This window comes from Onychostoma macrolepis, chromosome 18 (assembly GCF_012432095.1).
Source record: "Onychostoma macrolepis isolate SWU-2019 chromosome 18, ASM1243209v1, whole genome shotgun sequence".
Taxonomy (NCBI): Eukaryota; Metazoa; Chordata; class Actinopteri; order Cypriniformes; family Cyprinidae; genus Onychostoma; species Onychostoma macrolepis.
In genome coordinates, this window is record NC_081172.1 from 26,777,896 (window position 1) to 26,798,622 (window position 20,727).

At 36.5% G+C, this 20,727-nt stretch overlaps 2 protein-coding genes across 4 annotated transcripts; one reads left to right on the forward strand and one right to left on the reverse strand.

Annotated features, from left to right (window-relative positions):
• Positions 1-1,572: 1,572 nt before the first annotated feature.
• Positions 1,573-4,396, reverse strand: rnf7 (ring finger protein 7). The gene is made up of 3 exons (XM_058751238.1): positions 4,133-4,396; positions 2,561-2,608; positions 1,573-2,036 (listed from the first exon to the last, which is right to left on the reverse strand). Exons 1-3 carry the CDS (start codon positions 4,305-4,307, stop codon positions 1,918-1,920), a joined length of 342 nt encoding a protein of 113 aa, XP_058607221.1. The 5' UTR covers positions 4,308-4,396; the 3' UTR covers positions 1,573-1,917.
• trpc6b (transient receptor potential cation channel, subfamily C, member 6b) lies at positions 2,635-20,727 on the forward strand. 3 transcript variants are annotated; one of them, XM_058751236.1, is made up of 13 exons: positions 2,635-3,147; positions 7,182-7,338; positions 10,004-10,760; positions 12,141-12,326; positions 12,523-12,687; positions 12,873-13,089; positions 13,838-14,065; positions 15,086-15,350; positions 17,441-17,636; positions 18,674-18,877; positions 19,093-19,149; positions 19,373-19,448; positions 19,758-20,727. In XM_058751236.1, the coding sequence occupies exons 2-13, from the start codon at positions 7,244-7,246 to the stop codon at positions 19,892-19,894; spliced, it is 2,583 nt and encodes an 860-aa protein (XP_058607219.1). In that variant the 5' UTR covers positions 2,635-3,147; positions 7,182-7,243; the 3' UTR covers positions 19,895-20,727. The 3 variants fall into 3 exon arrangements, with proteins under 3 accessions (XP_058607219.1, XP_058607218.1, XP_058607217.1); XM_058751235.1 differs by lacking the exon at positions 2,635-3,147 and adding an exon at positions 6,841-6,856; XM_058751234.1 differs by lacking the exon at positions 2,635-3,147 and having other exon boundaries at positions 6,960-7,338.

Genomic DNA, 20,727 nt, shown 5'->3' on the forward strand with positions numbered 1-20,727 from the left:
TGTGATTTTGAGTGAGGCCTGTTTGTATTTGACTTATTTTGTACATTTACAAGACTGTATGCAGCCAAACAGCTCAAGTAGGAAAATACTGCACTAGCACTAGCAAAGCTACTGCTCATTGATCAAGGCTTAATATCTTAGAGGACTCAGTAGTATCCATAACCATAATCTGCACAATGGTAACGACTCCACTGCACAATGGGAACTTAAGTGCAACAGAAAATCTTTCAAATGTCAAACATAACCGAACATTAAACATTAATAGATGTTTCCCTTCACTCAAAAACATGAAATAGCATTTTATTTCAAAATTTACTCTCCATATCCAACCATATGCAAAGCATGCTGGGTACTAACCGTCACCTCTGAACTAAAACTGCGAAATTAAGCCAATTCTCTTAAAATAAATATGTAGGCCTCTTTCATTAATTTTTTTTTAGTTTAATCAGTTCCTCAATTTAAGCCTCAAAACTGCTTAGGTTTCCTTTAAAAAAATGAGGAAAACACATATCTTGGTTTTATTAGTAAAAAGTCCTCAATATTTTCTATACAACACTGAGCCACAATTTCTTTAATGAAATATGCACACTATTTTTAATTATCACCTTAATTAAAAAAAAAAAAAAGTTAAGCCAACTTAAAATTTTAAGGCAACCAGCTTCAGCAGATTTTTGAGTTTTCTCAACTTGTCGTTTAAGTTTATACAACAAAAATTTGAAAGCTGTTTGCCTTAATTTTAAGTTGGCTCAACTTTTTTTGTGTGCGTGTGTGTGTGTGTGTGTGTGCAAATCTTCACCTGAAATCAAGGGATATCATTTTGGAATATCTGAAGGCAATGTAGTTCTTAACTGTAGCATTTGTTATAATAAGACTTCTAGCCTATTAATCATTATCAGGCTAAAAATAACTTTTTTTTTTTTTTTAAATTAACCAATAGCATTTGTTATGAAGAAACAACCGCCTGCACATTTAGAACCAATAGCTACAACATGCCACAGTTGTAATATAAATCTATAGGTATCTAATATCTCATATAAATTCTACAACAAGTTAGACTGAATTTTACACAATAAATAAGTCTTCAATAAGACGTGATCAGTTCTAGTAAAGGTGGTCACGAGTAGTTTAAAAAGATTTTAATATATGTTAGTGCTGGTTCAAGACTGCTTTCATCAGTCTTTTAGTTTATTTGCCTTTTTTAGATAGTGTTCGACTTTCTCCATAGCGTTTTAAAGTGTCTGTTTCTCTAAATAATTAAAATAGATCACATATTTGACTGTCAGCTTTGAGATAGGAATGGCTCGCGCAAAATCTTATCACACTTCTCGAGCGCACTGGTGCTGCTCATGAGCTTCAGTCATATTGTGCTGATAACTGCTCCATTTGGTTCGTATGTGAAGTCAGCGCTTATTAAAAGCGTAACTATATTAAAATAATAGCCTGATTCGAGGTTTCCATTAACCATGGTATAAAACTTGCTAGTTTTGGTTATATCCCCCCCACAAACTATGCCCATGCCTGAAATTATTTCAAAATAATCAATCATTCAGTTATCAGAAACAAACACCAATAAAACATTGGGATTTAATTTTATTTCTAACACGCATAAAACACATTCACAGCACTACTTGAGTTATAGTCACACATGATGCCACAAACACCCAAGTGAATCTGTTGTATCCCGGAGCTCTTCTGGCTGGTACTTCTTAATGCTGTATGAGGTGACAGAATGGTAAAGCTAACCAGTGTCACCCGGGTTTCTGCCAACATCCTTTGTTTCACTTTGACAGTCACACACGTGCACACAGGTTTTCCTACACATTCAATGGCTGGAGATGCTCTGATAATCAGTCTGGTCTCCCTAAGCAGAGTAGTGCCAAAGTGGACGGAGGAAACGTGGGTCCAAAGCTTGAATCCTCACTTGCCAATCCTCTGTACCACCCAGTCCTGTTGGCATAGTGGGCATCTATTGTTCTGCTTCACCCAGAGGGACATGCAGCAGTTGTGGAAGGAGTGGTTGCACTCTCCCCATACCACTGAGAGAAAGACAGAATAAGAGACAGTGATGTTTCAGACCCAGAAAAACAAAACATTCCACAAATGATCTTTTGTGTGCCGCAGAAGAAAAACAGACAGTCATACTGTTTTTGTAACAACATGAGGGTGAATTTTCATTTCTGGGTGAACTATCCCTTTAATAGTGATAATATCCCTTGATTTAACCTACCAGTATGGAGGCAGGGTTTATTTTGTGACGCAAATGAATACTACGGATCGTGCACTTGGTCAAGGTACTTAACCCCAGGTTGGTTTAGTTGGATTGCCCCTAATAGGTGTACTGTAAATTGCTTTGGATAAAAGAAACTGATAAATGACTTAAGTATATAATTTATCATACTGTACATTAAAAATGGGAGAAATAAAGAGATAAAATGTGAAAAATATTAGTGCAAACTGTAACGACGGTGAACAGTGCAGCCATCTGCTTCTAGGGGATTAATGTAATTGATTAATTAGGCAGGCAATTAGTATGCCAGCAGTGACATTACAGTTGACTTACCGACACAGTCTTCTTGTTTGTTTTCAGCCTGACATCTCAAGCATGCATCTGAAATACATTTAAAAATAGTATTCAATATTCATTTTTAAAAAAGCCAGTTCTTTTTTCTGTTCATTTAGGGCAGAAATAAGTTGAAATCTATGTCATTTTAAAATTCCATCAGAGGACAGATTTACTAAAGCCACATGCAATTACAGTCGGACACCGTGTATAATTATTTTTTGATTATTTTGGAATGCATTAACTACATTTACTTGTGATGAACCAGTAAAGTATGGCTGTCTCACAGCCTATTCAACTGCCTACATAAACATCATTTTAGTATTTATTGTTTAAATTATCATAAGACAAGTGAATGGGGAAACATCAAATTCTCCAAAACTGTTCACAACGCTTATTTGAAATCACCAATAAAATCTGACAACTGTCTCATAAGTGTAGTTTCTGTGTGTAATTTAGCAGTTTTAATCCCACACTGCAGTATCTGACGATATGATCTTGTGTTAGAGCTAGATGCTTAGCCACCGGCAGCTATTCCCGGGCCTCACATTAACGTGTTTTGGACCATTACGGAAACACAGCGTTTGGTATACAATTGTTTTAGCATCTGGGTGGAAAAATGATGGAAAAGATGCATAAATCTGGAGCCTTCATGTAAACATGTGGCATGCTGCATTTGTCCAATCGATGAAAATGACACTGCAAAAATTCAAACAAGAACGTTAACCTAGAGTTCACAATGTACAGTGTGAAACGTCCGCTTATGAACACCCAGGGTTAACTGTTAACCACGGGTTAAGTATGAGCAGTGTTAAACTTGAACCAAGGTAACCCAGAATGACCCAGGGGTGACCCAACTATTTCTGGTGTGACATGTCCTTATGAAATGTTCCTTTTACCCAGGGTTAAAAGTGGGGATTAGAATGACCATATCTGGGGTTACTGGCAGTGTGAAAACACTACACAATTGATTGGGCACTTTTGGGCATCAGATGCGTTTGAACGTTTTACTTGACTTTTTTTTTTTCTTCTTCTTTTTTGGCATTGTAGATACCTTCAAACAGTCATTTTGTTACATGTTTACTCGAACATTTAAAGCGGCATTTGTGTACATTTAAATGTCTTCGAGTGTTCCATTTAGAATTTGAGCATCATTCTTGTAGATACTCCATTATTATATTCAAAAAATTAAATATCCGAGCTCAAAATTCGATTCACAACCATGGCTCTTTCGAACGTTCGATGCATTATTTCGAGCGTTATTTTGGCTACGGAAGGTTTGATTCTCCTGTGTGTTTTAGGACTTGCCAGTCACGGCATTTTGGCCATTATAGACACTTTTGAACGTTTGAGTCAGCATTTACGTGACCACTTATGATTTCAACAAACACTAACTTATCTATGTAGGCAGCACTACGTCATTTATTTTTATCTGTGTTATTTTGCTAGAAACGACTCGACAGTGTTATCTGCCTATTCATGGTCTGCTGAGGTAAACCAGCTAAGAATCACAGAAAGGTACACAAATGCTACTTCAACTAACGTTAGCCGGTTAGCTAGAGAAACGCTCACCCATTACTTGAACCCGACAAATAGCACAAGTGTCACACTCCACATCCCAGCTCCACATGGCTACCGCATTCCACTTCTTGAGAGAGAACATCTTGTCTCCCCCTGATTTAGATCCAGAAGAACTGCTGTGAGTGTGCACTAAACCCGGCTCATCACCGTCGTCCATCTCCGCCATGGCGAAGAGGCGCAGAAACAAAATGGCTGAGATAGGCTCGTCTGCAGACACGCAGATCGGTCTCTCACTGGAGTTGACCGTAAACAGGTCCTTGCCTGGATGTGTTAAATACACTCAGTCAGGAACATTTCACACTGTTCCCTAATTTCTTCAAAGTACTCTAAAACAACCATACTCATTATTTCTTTCTTTTGAAACGCATTAAATTATTTAATTTGCATTTGTATGACAAATTAATTTATGCATTTATTTATTACGTATTTTAATGTGTTTTTGTTTTCAATTTCTGCTTCTGTGATGTACATATCGTCTATTTTTCACCTCTCCGTGTTTTATAGGTTTTATTTACCAAAAATAAATAAATAAATAAATACGAAAAAGTAGAAATTAGAATTAAGACTAGAATTTTGGTTTTACATGCAAGCATTATTATTTTGTAAATAAAAATACTGAATGTGGCATGCTACATTAACAAACTAAAAGATTTGCAAATCACATGAGCCAATATTTTATTCACAATAGAACACAAATAACATAACAAATGTTTAAACTGAGAAATTGTACACTTTTATCCACTAAATGAGCACATTTCAAATTTAATGCCTGCTACAGGTCTCAAAAAAGTTGGCACGGGGGCAATAAAAGGCTGAAAAAGCAAGACATTTTGAAAAGATTCAGCTGGGAGAACATCTAGCAACTAATTAAGTTAATTGACATCAGGTCTGTAACATGATTAGCTATAAAAGGGATGTCTTAGAGAGGCCATCTCTCAGAAGTAAAGATGGGCAGAGGCTCTCCAATCTGTGAAAGAGTGCGTAAAAAGATTGTGGAATACTTTAAAAACAACGTTCCTCAACGTCAAATTGCAAAGGCTTTGCAAATCTCATCATCTACAGTAGGGCTGGGCGATACATCTCATGTGATATGCATGCGCATCTCATCAGTAAAGCCATGATCCTTGATTAGCGGTAAGTCACCTGTTTTCAAATGGAGCGGCATTTAATACACGTAGCCGTAGATCACTGACAAGTTACGCAATAGCGCATTCATTATCGCAGATGAATCGCTTTCGATAATGAACGCGATATTGCCTAGCTTGTAAGTGAACTACAGCTCTGTGTATTAAATGCCGCTCCATTTGAAAACAGGCGATAGAGATTTACCGCTAATCAAGGAACCGGCTTTACTGACGAGATGCGCATGCGTATCGCATGCGATATATTGCCCAGCCCTAATCTACAGTGCATAACATCATCAAAAGATTCAGAGAAACTGGAGAAATCTGTGCGTAAGGGACAAGGCCGAAGACCTTTGTTGGATGCCCGTGGTTTTCGGGCCCTCAGATGACACTGCATCACTCATCGACATAATTCTGTCATTGACATTATTAAATGGGCCCAGGAATACTTCCAGAAACCACTGTCTGTAAACACAATCTGCCGTGTCATCTGCAGATGCCAACTAAACCTCCATCATGCAAAAAGGAAGCCATATGTGAACATGGTCCAGAAGCGCCGTCGTGTCCTGTGGGCCAAGGCTCATTTAAAATGGACTGTTTCAAAGAGTTCTATGGTCAGACGAGTCCAAATTTGACATTCTTGTTGGAAATCACAGACGCCGTGTCCTCCGGGCTAAAGAGGTGGCAGCTTGCATGTTTTGGAAGGCACTATGAATGCTGAAAGGTGTATATAAAGGTTTTAGAGCAACATATGCTCCCCTCCAGACGACGTCTATTTCAGAGAAGGTCTTGTGTATTTCAGCAAGACAATGCAAAACCACATACTGCAGCTATTACAACAGCATAGCTTCGTAGTAGAAGAGTCCGGGTGCTGGATTGGCCTGCCTGCAGTCCAGATATTTCACCTATAGAGAACATTTGGCGCATCATTAAATGAAAAAAATGTCAAAGACGACCACGAACTCTTCAGCAGCTGGAAACCTATATCAGGCAAGAATGGGACCAAATTCCAACAACAAAACTTCAGAAACTCATAACCTCGATGCCCAGACGTCTTTAAACGGTTTTGAAAAGAAAAGGAGATACTACACCATGGTAAACATGCCCCGTCCCAACTATTTTGAGACCTGTAGCAGGCATCAAATTTGAAATGAGCTCATTTTGTGCATAAAATTGTACAATTTCTCAGTTTAAACCTTTGCTATCCATGTTCTATAGTGAATAAAATATTGGCTCATGTGATTTGAAATTCTTTTAGTATTCATTTTATTCAAATTTAAAAAAAACCTCCCAGCATTTCTGGAATTTGGGTTGTTTTCCCTCACACTTGCATGCATCCATATAGATCACATAGGCCATGCTGACCCATACCATCATGTAAGTCATGTTCCATTGTTGCACTTTTATGTTCACACTTTGTAAAACACACTGAGCCCTTGTAAAGTAAATGTATCACCATTGTATAATTATTAGTAGCCTTTGACAATTGCATGTCAACATGCCAACGCCCATGAGGGGGCGACCCGCTCCACGTATAATAATAATAATAATTTAAAAAAAAAGAAAAGATTTTTGACCGTCTGTAACTCATGTGAGTGATATTTAATATTTCCCAAAAGTACTGTTCATTACTTTGTCGCTTAAAATATTTATCTCAGCTCAGATACAATGTTTCAAATCGTACAATAATTTGCTTTAAAAATCACCTCATCAAACTAGAAAAGGCACCGTGTGAACGATTTCTACATTATAGCCGTGACGTCATCGTACATTCCATTTGGTGAAAACATTCATTAAGCTTCCTGAACTACGCGCGTGTAGTCCTATGGAGCAGACCGAAACCAGAGTTCTCATTTTAATTAAAAACAAGACCGAGGAGAATTTCACTTAACTTTGCATGGGCTCATCTATTCCAGCGGTGACCAGCTGTCTCGTGCATCAGTAGCAGTGAGAGATTTATGAAGACAGCAGCAAACCGATGTCCACTGATAACACTTCTGTTAAACGCACTTCTGTCCATCAACGGATGAACACCGACTTTGAAAAGTATCCTTTACCACGGTATTGCAAGAGGTGAGTGCTGGTTTTTGTTGTTGACATTTTTTATTCATACGCAGAAATGTTACAACATTTTAGCATTAAAATTATTAGCAAAGTTAAGGAAATTCGAAACAATTCATTTTTCATCATTTTCATTGTTTTCATTGTTTATGTGTTTATTTATTTACTTTATTGTAGAATAGAATACTTTGTCATTGCACAACAGCACAACGAAATTTAGTGCTTTTCTCATTGGTACATTCACAAAAACATACATACAAACAGATATAGACAGGAAAAAAAAAGAAAAAAAACATCAGTAAAGAAGTATAGCCTATTTGTAGCCTATTTGTTTGTTGATAGCTGCACATAGTGTAAGATAAATGACTCAAACTATGGCATGTTGCATGTTCCTGAAGTATTGTTCTTAAAAAGTAAGCCTTTATTGGGGAAATTTTATATATATATATATATATATATATATATATATAAAGAACTGACATATTTTTTGTGACATATGTCTATTTCAGGACAAACATTAGGCTATATGCTGAGCCCAGTTCAAGGTGAATTAGGGTAATAACTACCAAACTGGAACAGTTAAAGATGCTGATGTGATGTTTGGATTTACTTTAATATTAGGGCAGACTGGGGCTAGTTGTCACAGAGAAGTTGTCACGAGGGTTGAATCTTAGTAACTGTAATATTTTGTGTTAAAAGGTCAGTTACACATGTTTTCCCTCTCTCTTTCATCTGTGGTCTTTATGTGGTCTAAAGAACCAGTTAGTCTTTCAGCAAGTTTTTGTAAATCTATGACAAATTTGACACCAAATATTTGACATTCTCCAACGTTTAGCCCCTCATATGCTGTCTGCTCTAGTCTCTCTTACTTGGATTATTATCACTCAACATACAGAAAGTTGTAAGAAGATCTCAGAGTTCTTGAATTTTAAAGGAAAAAAGTTTATATAGATTGAAATGTACCAAGGAGAAGACTTACACTGATAACAGTAGTTGCTGGGATGAGAATTTTCTCGAATAACCAAGACAGCATTAGTGTTGGAGGAGGACTCATTGATCTCTGATTCAACGCTGTCATTGCTACGGAAACAAACAATTAATTTAAACAAAATTAAGCAATTTAAATGCAATCATTCAGGCACATCCTCATCCATTATTCTTTTTCTGACATATACATGATCTGTTACCCTGTTTTAAACAACCTTCAAAACTCATTGTCATTTTGTGAAACATGTTTCATGTTTAGAAAGTTTTTCAAAATTGATATGCATCTTAGATGCAGTTGGAGTGTATTTTTTTCTCAGAAATCTGTGAAGATGATATACAACTAAACATTTCATTAGTCAAAAAAGTTAGCAGTAGCATGATAATGGACCAGCTGCAGGCTACTCAGAATTCAAAGTAGTTAAACTACAGTCAAGCTACTAAAAAAAGTAGCTAACTATGTTGAAGCTATTTAAGGGGAAATATATTTTAAATATAAAACAATATATATATATTTTTACCATACTGTATAATTTATAATGTAAAGAAAGCATTGATTCCAAGCCTTATAACATAAGCTTGATAAAAAATGTGCCTAAAGGTCCTTGCACACTGAGTCTGAAATTTTCGTATGCATCATCCTTTCCTATCAAAATGCTTGTTACAGATGCGAAAACGCAGAAAATCGAACCTGATCCAAATTTTTCAGAGGCAGTGTGTAAACGTGATTGACACAACATGAGGTCGTATTTATCTTTTAACGTGCGAAAATTTCGGACTCAGTGTGCTATGACTAATTTTTGCTTAATAAAAAACAAACAAACATACAATTAACTGTATTTTCCCACAAAAATGACCACTAGTGGCAGTAAAACGTCAACAACTTTTATTCATTTTTAATATCATGGACCATGGTGTGACCTCACAACACTTTTACCATCGTGCATGATAGTAAAACCAGTACGTTTTCACATTTACATAACTGGTACAGTACTATACTGTCCCTTGAAACCTGAATTATGAGAAAAGAGCTTAAAGATTCATAGAAACAAGTTAAAATGTCATGGTTGCTTCTGAAAATTTTTTTTTTTTTATCTCACATTTGCTTATGTTAACACTTTGGTTAGGTTTAGGGTAGTTTACTGTATTTTAAAACTCGATAGAGCAGTCTTAACAACCATGGAATAAAACGTTGCCAGATTCACGATCATCTGTTTCAGATAAAACTGACCATGCATTTAGTGCCACTCACTGTGTCATAAAACGTGCAAGTCGCAGTGTAATATTATTTTGCAGAAATGTTGCCACAGGTGAGATTTTCTAACGAGTTGCTTATTTCGAACACAGGGTGATATTTTAACACTGTTTCATATTTATCACTGTTCTGCAAATGTTCACAAGCATAATCCAGTCATTTCAATAGTAATCCACGAGATCAGGAATTTCAAGTGAGGTCAAAAGACTTTCTCAAGCACATTTCGCAACAGGTTCAAGTTGGTTGCGTGAATTTACCGCGTTGACCAACAGAAAGCTGCTTGGCTTGAAAGTGACTTCCGTGTGAGCTGTGCTTCATATTTTTTGACAAAAGACAATGGACTTTTTTCCCCCACAAAATTTCACTGGAATGTCGCTAATGAGACCGCATCTGTTTTACACAAGTTTTGTGATTTGATTTTCTCTCTTGTTGGAATAGGTGGAGCAACGATGACCTTCAAAGGCATGCGTTGGCTAAGAGCCGCCGCATGGCTATGCGGAGACCAGCCTACATGTTTAACGCCCGTTACAATAGTCTTTCGCCAACTGAAGAGCGTTTCCTTGAGGCGGCAGAGTATGGAAATATCCCTGTCATCCGTAGGATGCTAGAAGAACTCCTTGAGCTTAATGTCAACTGTGTGGACTACATGGGCCAGAATGCATTGCAGCTTGCGGTTGCCAATGAGCACCTGGAAGTGACGGAACTCTTGCTGAGGAAAGAGAACCTGGCCAGGATTGGTGACGCTCTGCTTTTAGCCATAAGTAAAGGCTACATTCGTATTGTGGAGGCCATTTTGGGCCACCAAGCCTTTGCGGACACATCTAAACTCACTAGCAGCCCCCTCAAGGCAGAGACGCAAGACGACTTCTTCGCCTATGACGAGGATGGCACTCGGTTTTCCCATGATATTACACCCATTATACTAGCTTCTCATTGCCATGAATACGAGATCGTGCACATTCTGCTAAGGAAGGGCGCCCGCATTGCACGCCCACATGACTACTTTTGCAAATGCAACAGCTGCCTCTATCACCAGAGGCACGACTCCTTTAGCCATTCGCGTTCAAGAATCAATGCCTACAAAGGGCTGGCAAGCCCTGCCTACCTATCCCTATCCAGCGAGGACCCGGTACTGACGGCTCTAGAGCTCAGCAATGAACTTGCTGTACTGGCCAACATAGAAAAAGAGTTCAAGGTGAGCATGATAGTATATAAGAGAAGAAAATGAAGATTCTGTTAGTAAAAAATGGAACATGGAAGAATTTCTCATCCCAACTTAATGTTTCAATATGATATATGTCAACACAGTAACAGGGTTTGACCAGGCATTTCATTGGGTAATATGAATTGATATAGATTAATAACAATATTATGCAGGAAAAAGACAAGCAGCTAGACTAATGATTTTAAGAGTTATGCTTTTTATTTAACTTTTAACTTTTTATGCAGAGTGCATATGGATGTGGGTGTACAGTCATGCTTGGTAGTTGGTGAGTCTGCAGCCTTTGCCATAGAGTGGGTGGCTCAGCTCTTCTTGCTTATATTATTATTGATGAGTTGAAGGTTTTGCTTGCTGATTGAGTCTTTAACAGATGATGAGACTGCTCTCTAGAAAGTAAAAGCAAAAAACCAAACATTTTTCTGCTGTGACGTGCATGACCACATGCCAGTTACATTCATTTTGCAAGCATTAAGGATGATCATATGGCATACTCTGTGGCTGTGACCTATATAATGCTTATAAATGTGTTTGTAACATCTTTCATTAAGCCACTGAAAGAGAATGGGAGTGGTGCTTGCCCATGGCAATATCAATTTGGAGGTTACTGTGGCATTAGAATGTGATTTCTAGGGTGATTTTGGATGTTTGCCAGGGCATTGGTGGATGTTCTGGGTGTTAATAGGTGGTTGCTAGAGTGTTCTGGGAGATTGCTTACTGTCTCAAGTCAGAATCCCCATCTCTGTGATCGTCTGTTCTCTATATAGGGCCAGGGTTGCTCCTTCAACGCCAACCTTCTTCAAAGTCTTTTTTCGCCCATTTTTAACCGTCCAGGAAACATTATAGTAAATTTCTTCTTAATGATTTGAGGTATAATTCACTTCTGTAGAACAAATGTTGTGGGACAGGTTATGTGCCAAAGCGTAATTCTTAGGTTTATGGGTTTGTTCAAATCACTATCCCTAACTAGTATGAACAATAGTAATAGTGATTCTTGCACACTACTAATAATGCTAAAGGGAAAGAAAGAAATCTGTCATCATTTACTCACCCTATGAAACATAAAATCTGATATTTTGAAGAATTTTGATAACCTCAGTTTTGGTGACAATTCATTATTATTGTATGGAGAAAAAAAAAAAACACTAAGACAATTCTGAAAAATCACATTGCATCCATAGGTGCCAACCAGCTGCAAGAAAATGATACATTTTTCATTTTTGGGTTAACTGTCCCTTTAATATTGTCAGTGAAAGCAAATATAAAGTGTTACCATTTTCTTATTTCTTTTTTTGAGATTTTATGTTAAGTGTACTTGTATGTTTTCAGCAGATCTACGCTAATTTCCTTTCACAGAACGATTATAAGAAGCTGTCTATGCAATGTAAGGATTTTGTAGTTGGACTTCTGGATCTGTGTCGGAATACAGAGGAGGTGGAAGCCATTTTAAACGGAGACACAGAGGCAAGTGGCCACTATGACAAGGGAGGCAGACCTAATCTAGTTCGATTAAAACTGGCCATCAAATACGAGCTGAAAAAGGTAGGTTCCTTTCATAAAAAAACAATATTTCACACAATGATTTCAGTAAGTGATATAATTATTAGGCATAATGATTCAACTATTGTAGCCTTAAGTGCTAAAATACAGAGGCTTAATCACTGTGCATGATGATAGCACAGCAATATAAACATATCTGTTTACTGTATCTCTGCCTGCTCTGATGCTTCCCACACAGTTTGTAGCCCATCCAAACTGCCAACAGCAGCTTTTGTCCATATGGTATGAGAATCTGTCAGGGCTCAGGCAGCAAACCACAGCGGTCAAGTTGCTGGTGGTTCTGGGGGTGGTGGTTGGACTTCCCATCCTGGCCTTACTGTACTGGATAGCACCCTCAAGCAAGGTCAGACTGTAAAACCTGAACCTTTAGTCACTGTGAATTCATCCATGGCACTGAATTACTTTTCTGCATATGTGATATTATGAGTAAGAAAATAAGACAAGCACAATGCTGTTTCTGACTTCTTACTAAAATAGCATTACTTCAGAACATTCTTTATTTGTTTTGTGCAATTTTTTTGATTATAGTTGGGGAAGATCATTCGTGGTCCTTTCTTAAAATTTGTGGCACACGCAGCTTCTTTCACAATCTTTCTTGGCCTTCTCATTATGAATGCTGCTGACCGTTTCGAAGGGACGTCTCTCTTACCAAATATGACCATCCACGACCACCCCTCCCAATTGTTCCGCATGAAGACCACCCCTTTTACCTGGATGGAAATGCTGATCATTTCCTGGGTTGTAGGTCAGACATTATCTCTCACCGTGTTACACAACAACAAATCAAATGTTTATTTGGATCAGATCATTTGCTCACTTGCATGACGTTGCAAACCTGTATGTCTTCTGTTGTCTGATTGATATTTTATACTTTGTTTAGAAAGTCAAAGGCCTTTTAGTGTAATTTGAAAAATTGTCCCCCTTCAGGTTTATGAAGTTTTATGAAGTAAACATAAGAATAACTTTTATATTGTTAGTGGTATTTTAAGAAGAACACTTACTGGACTGAAGCAACTTTACTTGATTAGCTATACATATTTAAAAGAAAAGTGAGTTTTGATCATAAAACTAAGCACATTTTACTTTTTGTCTACATAAATATTAGCAACTGCACCAAAGTATTGAGCATGAGCTCCATATTATCCTATATTATACTATAGAGCCATTAATGTCTGGTGTGTCAAATGTGAAAGCCTGCTATGAACAATACGAAACTAAAGGTTCAAAAACACTCTTCCATTTTACTGTTTCCCACAGTGATGTACTAAAATGAATCCCAAATGACTAATGTAAGAACACAATGATTCATAGGCCACAACTATTTGAACTGTTTAACATCTGTCACATCTGCACTAAAAATCTATTACAAATATTTGTAGAAATGATTTGTAAAGCAATAATGTTCATTTAAAAAATTAAATACATTTTAAGACATTAAATGACTTTGAGTGCATGAACTCTAATTATCTGTCTCTTTCTTCTTCCAATTAAAGGAATGATTTGGGCTGAATGTAAAGAGATATGGTCTCAGGGTCCTCGGGAATATCTGCTGGAGCCTTGGAATTTGCTGGACTTTGGAATGCTGGCCATTTTTGTGACTTCATTTATTGCTAGGTTTATGGCGTTTTGGCATGCAAATGTTGCACAGAGTTACGTCGACAAGCACTACACAGATCTATCAAACATTACCTTGCCCCTTGAGATAGAATACTATCGTCTTGGTGAGTAATGCGGTCCAAAAAAAAAAAAAAAGATGTTTAAGGTTTCTACATCATTATTTCAACAATGCAAAAATTAATTTTGCAAAACTTTATTTTTGTGCATTGTTTTAAATTATAGTTGAGGAAGATTTTCCTAAAATTTGTGGCACATGCAGCTTCTTTTACTTTCTTTTTTGACCTTCTTATCATAAAAAAAAAAAAGTAGTTTCTACTACATTACTTAAGAAATGACTTTCGCAAAACAATGTATGATGCTTTGGAAAAAAGAATTTACCAAGTACATAAATGTGAATGTAACACATTTATATTTATTTGTTCTTTTATTTACTTACAAATTTATTTTTGTATTTCCCACTGATATATTCTCCTCCGATATGACAATGATGTGGTAGTGAGTTCAATCACAGAATGTACAGTTGACCTAAAATCTGTACACAAAACATATTTGTCTTCATTATTTGCATAGATTAACTGATTAAAATACATAATACTATGCAGTAATGTGTAGTTCAGAGATAAATGTCATAGTAAAGACAGACATAGCACTGTCAGTATTAAAGCAATAATTTTAAGAAAATAAAGACGTGAGAACCAAATGTGAAAACATGAAAACTAAACTACAGAAAAATAATAAAGTTGGGGAAAAAACAGAGAAAAAACACATGTATGAAAACAACATTATATAACGAAATAATCTTTTTAGAAACTATTTATTCAGCTTTGAACCTTTTTAATTACTAGAAGAAATGAACTTTAAAAGTTCAGTCCCTTTTGGAAAATGTCAACTTCAATATTTCTGTCAATTAAATCCTTCCTAGGACCCCTGCAGACTCTGATGTTCCATGAAACATGCATTTGGTTTAGAGGTTAATGAAGTGAAATATATATATATATGACAGCTCACACTTTTTTCCACCAATAACTTTTTTTTTGGTGAATACCTTCAGCTTGACCTTTTGAAATACCTATAGAAAAGACAACATGCTCAACCTTAACAAGCTTCCTTTGTACATATTTCAGCTCGTGTCCACTGGGTTCCTTCAGACCCTCAGCTGATCTCCGAGGGCCTTTATGCCATCGCAGTGGTTCTGAGCTTCTCTCGGATTGCGTACATCCTGCCGGCGAATGAGAGCTTTGGGCCCTTGCAGATCTCTCTGGGCAGGACTGTGAAAGACATATTTAAATTCATGGTGATCTTCATAATGGTGTTTGTGGCCTTCATGATTGGAATGTTTAACCTCTACTCATACTATCGTGGAGCGAAGCAGAACGGTGCCTTCACAACGTAAGCAATGGTTGATTCACATCGATTCCTTTGATGATTGTTTGTCTTGTCCTTTGTAATTGCATCACAGCCATGTCTTTATTAGTTATATAATTACAAAAAGCCCAGAGCCTTTGGCAGCAATGCATAAAGACATACTGGAAGTAGGCGTTTGGCAAATTTGATTATCATGACTACCACACCATGATCATGTCCATGTGGACATGAGAGTGAATAAGAGTCCAGGACACTTCATACTCTGTAAAAAGGCTCAGGGTGTTATGAAATAGATAAGTAATTCATTAAATACAGTGAAATTCATTAACAACCTTGTGAAATAAAAATTGGATGGTTGTGGCTTTTATGATTTGGGGTCGTGTAATGAGGTCCAACCCAATCTTATTAGAAAATTCAATATTTTTCAATTCAAAATTCAATATGGAGGTCCACCTCCAATTCCTCAACCTAACCATTGGTCAGGGACGCATTTCCCAAAACCATCGTTAGCTAGCTATGGTCATTAGTTGGATGTAAGCAGATTGTAAAATTCATAGAAATTTACCACCACTAATGATTTTGCTTGATGTTATTATCAGATTATTTTATTTTCATAATTATATACACACTGGATTGTAGAGAAAATAGTTTTACCGTTTACTGCACTTTGTTATTTTCCTAAGAGAAAGACTCTATATTTGCATGACCTTAAAGGAACACTCCACTTTTTTTGGAAATAGGCTCATTCTCCAACTCCCCCAGAGTTAATAAGTTGAGTTTTACCGTTTTTGAATCCATTCAGCCGATCTCCGGGTCTGGCGATAGCACTTTTAGCATAGCTTAGCATAGATCATTGAATCCGATTAGACCAGTAGCATCGCGTTCAAAAATGACCAAAGAGTTTCGATAGTTTTCCTATTTAAAACTTGACTCTTCTGTAGTTATCTCTCATTCCGGCGTAATAATCAAGGAACTTTGCTGCCGTAACATGGCCGCAGCAGGCGCAGTGATATTACGCGGCGCCTGAAAGTAGTCCCCAGCCAGGTACCTGGTTATAATATGGCTGGGGACTGCTTTCAGGCGCTGCGTATCACTGCGCCTGCTACGCGTCAAAGTTCCTTGATTATTACGCGGACTGGGAGTATAGTTCCTAATCATATCGGCCTAGAAAATCGCAACTTTTCATTTTCCGCGGTCTTGGTACGCGATATAACTACAGAAGAGTCAAGTTTTAAATGGGAAAACTATCGAGCTCTTGGTCATTTTTGAACGCGATGCTACTGGTCTAATCGGATTCAATGATCTATGCTAAGCTGCTGCTAAAAATGCTATCGCCAGACCCGAGATCGGCTGAATGGATTCAAAACGGTAAAACTCAACTTATTAACTCTGGGGAGTTGGAGAATGAGCCTATTTCAAAAAGTGGAGTGTTCACTTTAAAGCCTAAAACAGACTAGAAAACACAAGTGCTGTCAAGCGATTAATCGCTTCCAAAATAAAAGTTTTGTTTACATAATATATGTGTGTGTACTGTGTATATTTATTATGAACATATAAATGCACACACATACAGTATATATATGCATTTACATGTGTATATATTTATATTCATATAATTTATATATAAATATATTTAATATATAAACATAACATATTTTTCTATATTATGTGTGTGTATTTATATATACATAATAAATATACACAGTACACACATATATTGTGTAAATAAAAACTTTTATTTTGGATGCGATTAATCATTTGACAGCACTAGAAACACAAAGCAACATTTTGGGTAGCATTTTGTAATAAGGTCCCATTAGTTAACATTAGTTAATGTATTAATTAACATAAACTAATAATTTACAATACATTTGTTACAGTATTTCTTAATCTTTGTTAATGTTAAGATATATTTGAATATAATGAACTAAGCTATATTTTTCATTATTCGTGTTAGTTAACAAATGGCACCTTATTATAAAGTAATTTGACGTATGCATATAATAAAACATGCTTTCATATATGTGATGACAACATAATTATCATTAAAATGATGAATGAAATGCTATAACATAACCCACACTAAAGGAAGTTGTCTGTTTCCTCTTCTCCAGTGTTGAGGAAAGCTTTAAAACTTTATTCTGGGCTATTTTTGGACTTTCTGAGGTCAAGTCTGTCGTCATCAACAACGGGCACAAATTCATTGAGAATATTGGCTATGTACTTTACGGAGTCTACAACGTTACCATGGTTATCGTCTTACTCAACATGCTCATCGCCATGATCAACAACTCATTTCAGGAAATTGAGGTAATCATATTCTGAAATGAGATCTGTGGATAGTGGGATGGTACAGGCCTGGAGCAAATATCCAGACACCATCATTTCCCATTCATACTCCCTTTTAAATGAGATACAGATCCTTTATAGTACTGTTGCATTTGTTAAAATGCAATGGGAAGTCCTCTCTGGTTACAGTAGAGATTGATTATTGTTGGTTTTATAAATTACAGCCTGTTTGTGTAGAAGCAACTTGGCCTTCACAATATATTACAGTAGCATCCAACAGTGAAATATGAATTGCTCGTGCATTGAACGAAAAATATAACAAATATAGTTGCTGCTGCAAAGCGAGAATGTCATTATCAATCCATAAAAGATTCATTGCGCCAGAGAGGTCTGATGTGGTAACCGGAAACGGAAAGTTCCTTTTGATGCTTTTTATCGCCATCTGGGGATCTCATTATTTGACAATTTCTAAAATGTCAACACACTGCATGCCCCTTAATGTTTTAGCATCAGATGCTACAAATTGAATATTAATGTCATTTAATTCAATACACTCTAAAAAATGTATGATTCCATGAAGAACGTTTAACATTAATGGAACCTTTCCATTCCACAAAAGGTTCTTTATTGTGGAAAGAGGTTCTTCCGATTATTAAAAAAGCTCTTCACACTAAGATAAAAAAGGAACCCAAAAATGTTCCTCAATGGCATCGCTACAAAACTCCACTTTTACGTTTATTTGATGTTAAGAGTGTATATAGGAAAGACTGAGGCTAGTTGTCATGTGAAGAAGTTTCTATAGCTCAGTAAAGATTCAAAAATACAGTTACAAACATGTGCTTTCTCCAGCAGGGCTTTAAATATTGGTTTCAAACACCTAGTTAAATTAAGTAAATTTTTGTCCTTCAAACAGTGTATCTGTGCTAACTTTATCTTTGTAAATGACACTTTGACGACAGATATTCATACATCTATTAGTGCAAAATAATATTTAATGGCACCAATGAATATCCAATGAAATGTCACTTGCCGGTACTTTGTTTATATCTTTGTGACAGGACGATGCAGATGTGGAGTGGAAGTTTGCCAGGGCTAAGCTGTGGTTTTCGTACTTTGAGGAAGGAGGGACGCTACCTGTGCCATTTAACCTCATCCCCAGCCCAAAATCAGTCATCAGCCTGGCTACGAAACTCAAACAGCTCCTGCTAATACCTCTTCACAGACACAAAGAGGACCTGAAGGAGGACACAGAGCTCAATGAGGTGAGGCGGAGGAGAGACATTCTTAAATGACTAAAAATGCAGAAAGTTTTCTCACAACCATGTGGGGTTCTTAATTTAACTGCATATTTTTTTCATATGAGTATTATATACTTTTATTGGTATTTGGTTCCCTCTTATGGCCAGATTGTGCAACAACATGAGGAGCTTTTAGAGTTTGGGTTTGATATTCACAAAGAATGTTTTTTTTCTTTTAGTCGGGTAAGCAAAAAGAGTCCAGTGAGAAGAATTCACCTCATACAAGTCGTTACCAGGTAAAACGCAACTCTGACAAGTCGCCAATAGAATGCAGAGAATAAAGAGTTCACAGAACAATAGAGACAAGAATTTAGATTTCCAACATAGTTTACAAACAGTGGTCAGTAATACAGTTTCATTATATAAAAGGAAAGCACCGACTGACCAATCAGAAGAAGCTATTTTGGAAAGCTGTTTAATAATAATGTATTTCATCTGTGCTATTTTTTCTCTCCACAGAGGATCATGAAACGGCTAATCAAACGATATGTGATCAAAGCACAGACTGACAAAGAAGGAGATGAAGTAAATGAAGGTACAATGTTGTTCCAGACTTTGTGCTGTTAATTCAATTTAGATCATTTTTGGGATTTCTGTCCTCCAAACTAAAATCTTTGATCATTTTAATTATACAGTTTAGATTTCTTTTTCTAAAATTGTTTGCTTTAAAAAGGTTTTATATTTTTATTTGTTAGGTTCAATTTGTTTTATTTAAAATGTGGTTTCCAGTGGAATAACTTTTGTAGGTGGACTTCTGGTTGTGTGTCAAGTCATGTAATGATTGAGTTATGTAAGCTTATCACTTATGATAGAAGGTCTTTATCAATCTCTTTGTGTCTTACAGGGGAACTAAAGGAGATAAAGCAGGACATCTCAAGTTTACGCTATGAGCTCCTAGAGGAGAAATCCCGTCAAACGGAGGAGCTAGCAGAACTGGTCAGGAGACTGGGAGAGAGACTAGCCAGTCAACAGAACCTGTAGTTATTACCACTCTTAAAGGATAAAAATGTACTAGTCTGGGTTGCGTTTCCCAAAAGCATCGTAAGCTTAAGTACATTGTACACCCATTGAAACCAATGGAGCTACGATCAACTTAGGCTTACGATGCTTTTGGGAAACGTAGCCCTGAGCAGTTATTCAACTGGCCCAAGAACATTTTTGACAGGGAGAGTCAGTTTTGAGGATTCCTCTATTATATCACTCTTTCCTCAACATTAGGTCATTTTTGCTTGTTTTATAAGCAAAGTTTCCTCCGGAGAGCACTAATTCTGCAAAAAAAGAAGCTGAAGTAAAAATAAGATTTCAGAATTTATTTATTTTTTGATGGAGAGTCACGTTTTTGGTACCGACAATGCTAATAATTCTGCTGTTTGCCGTTGTGTTGCCATGCTGTCATATTCTAAATATGCTATGTTACAAGCACAAAACACGGTAATGACACAACACGGAGAGAAAGATGTTTTTTGATTGAATTTTATTTGATTTCACTGATCCTGAACATAGTGGAGACCACACAGATCACAGGCTGAGACCTAATGTCACTGTAAGTGTGTAGTTGCTACATTTTGCATGGTGTTACTGATGTTAATGAATTTGGAGATCTATCATATATTAACATGTTATGATTGTTGTTTGAGAATCATGGTCCACTACAGATGTTTTATTAACCATAATTATTAATTATTCATTGTGTGAAGTCTGACAGTTAAAAGGTGTCAGTGTTACAACATTCAATGGTATATTTCAAAAAAAATAAAATAATAAAAAGTAAAAATAAATGTTTCTTTAACACAAGTGGAAAGTTGTACTTTTTA

Excerpts from the sequence above, each read along its gene's own strand:
- rnf7 (XM_058751238.1), bottom strand. The coding sequence starts at position 4,307 with ATGGCGGAGATGGACGACGGTGATGAGCCGGGTTTAGTGCACACTCAC. Across the intron at positions 2,609-4,132 it reads TTGTCGGGTTCAAGTAATGG|ATGCATGCTTGAGATGTCAG; the intron begins GTGAGCGTTTCT and ends AATGTATTTCAG. Across the intron at positions 2,037-2,560 it reads CAAACAAGAAGACTGTGTCG|TGGTATGGGGAGAGTGCAAC; the intron begins GTAAGTCAACTG and ends TCTTTCTCTCAG.
- trpc6b (XM_058751236.1), top strand. The coding sequence starts at position 7,244 with ATGTCCACTGATAACACTTCTGTTAAACGCACTTCTGTCCATCAACGG. Across the intron at positions 7,339-10,003 it reads TTACCACGGTATTGCAAGAG|GTGGAGCAACGATGACCTTC; the intron begins GTGAGTGCTGGT and ends TTGTTGGAATAG. Across the intron at positions 15,351-17,440 it reads CAGAACGGTGCCTTCACAAC|TGTTGAGGAAAGCTTTAAAA; the intron begins GTAAGCAATGGT and ends CCTCTTCTCCAG.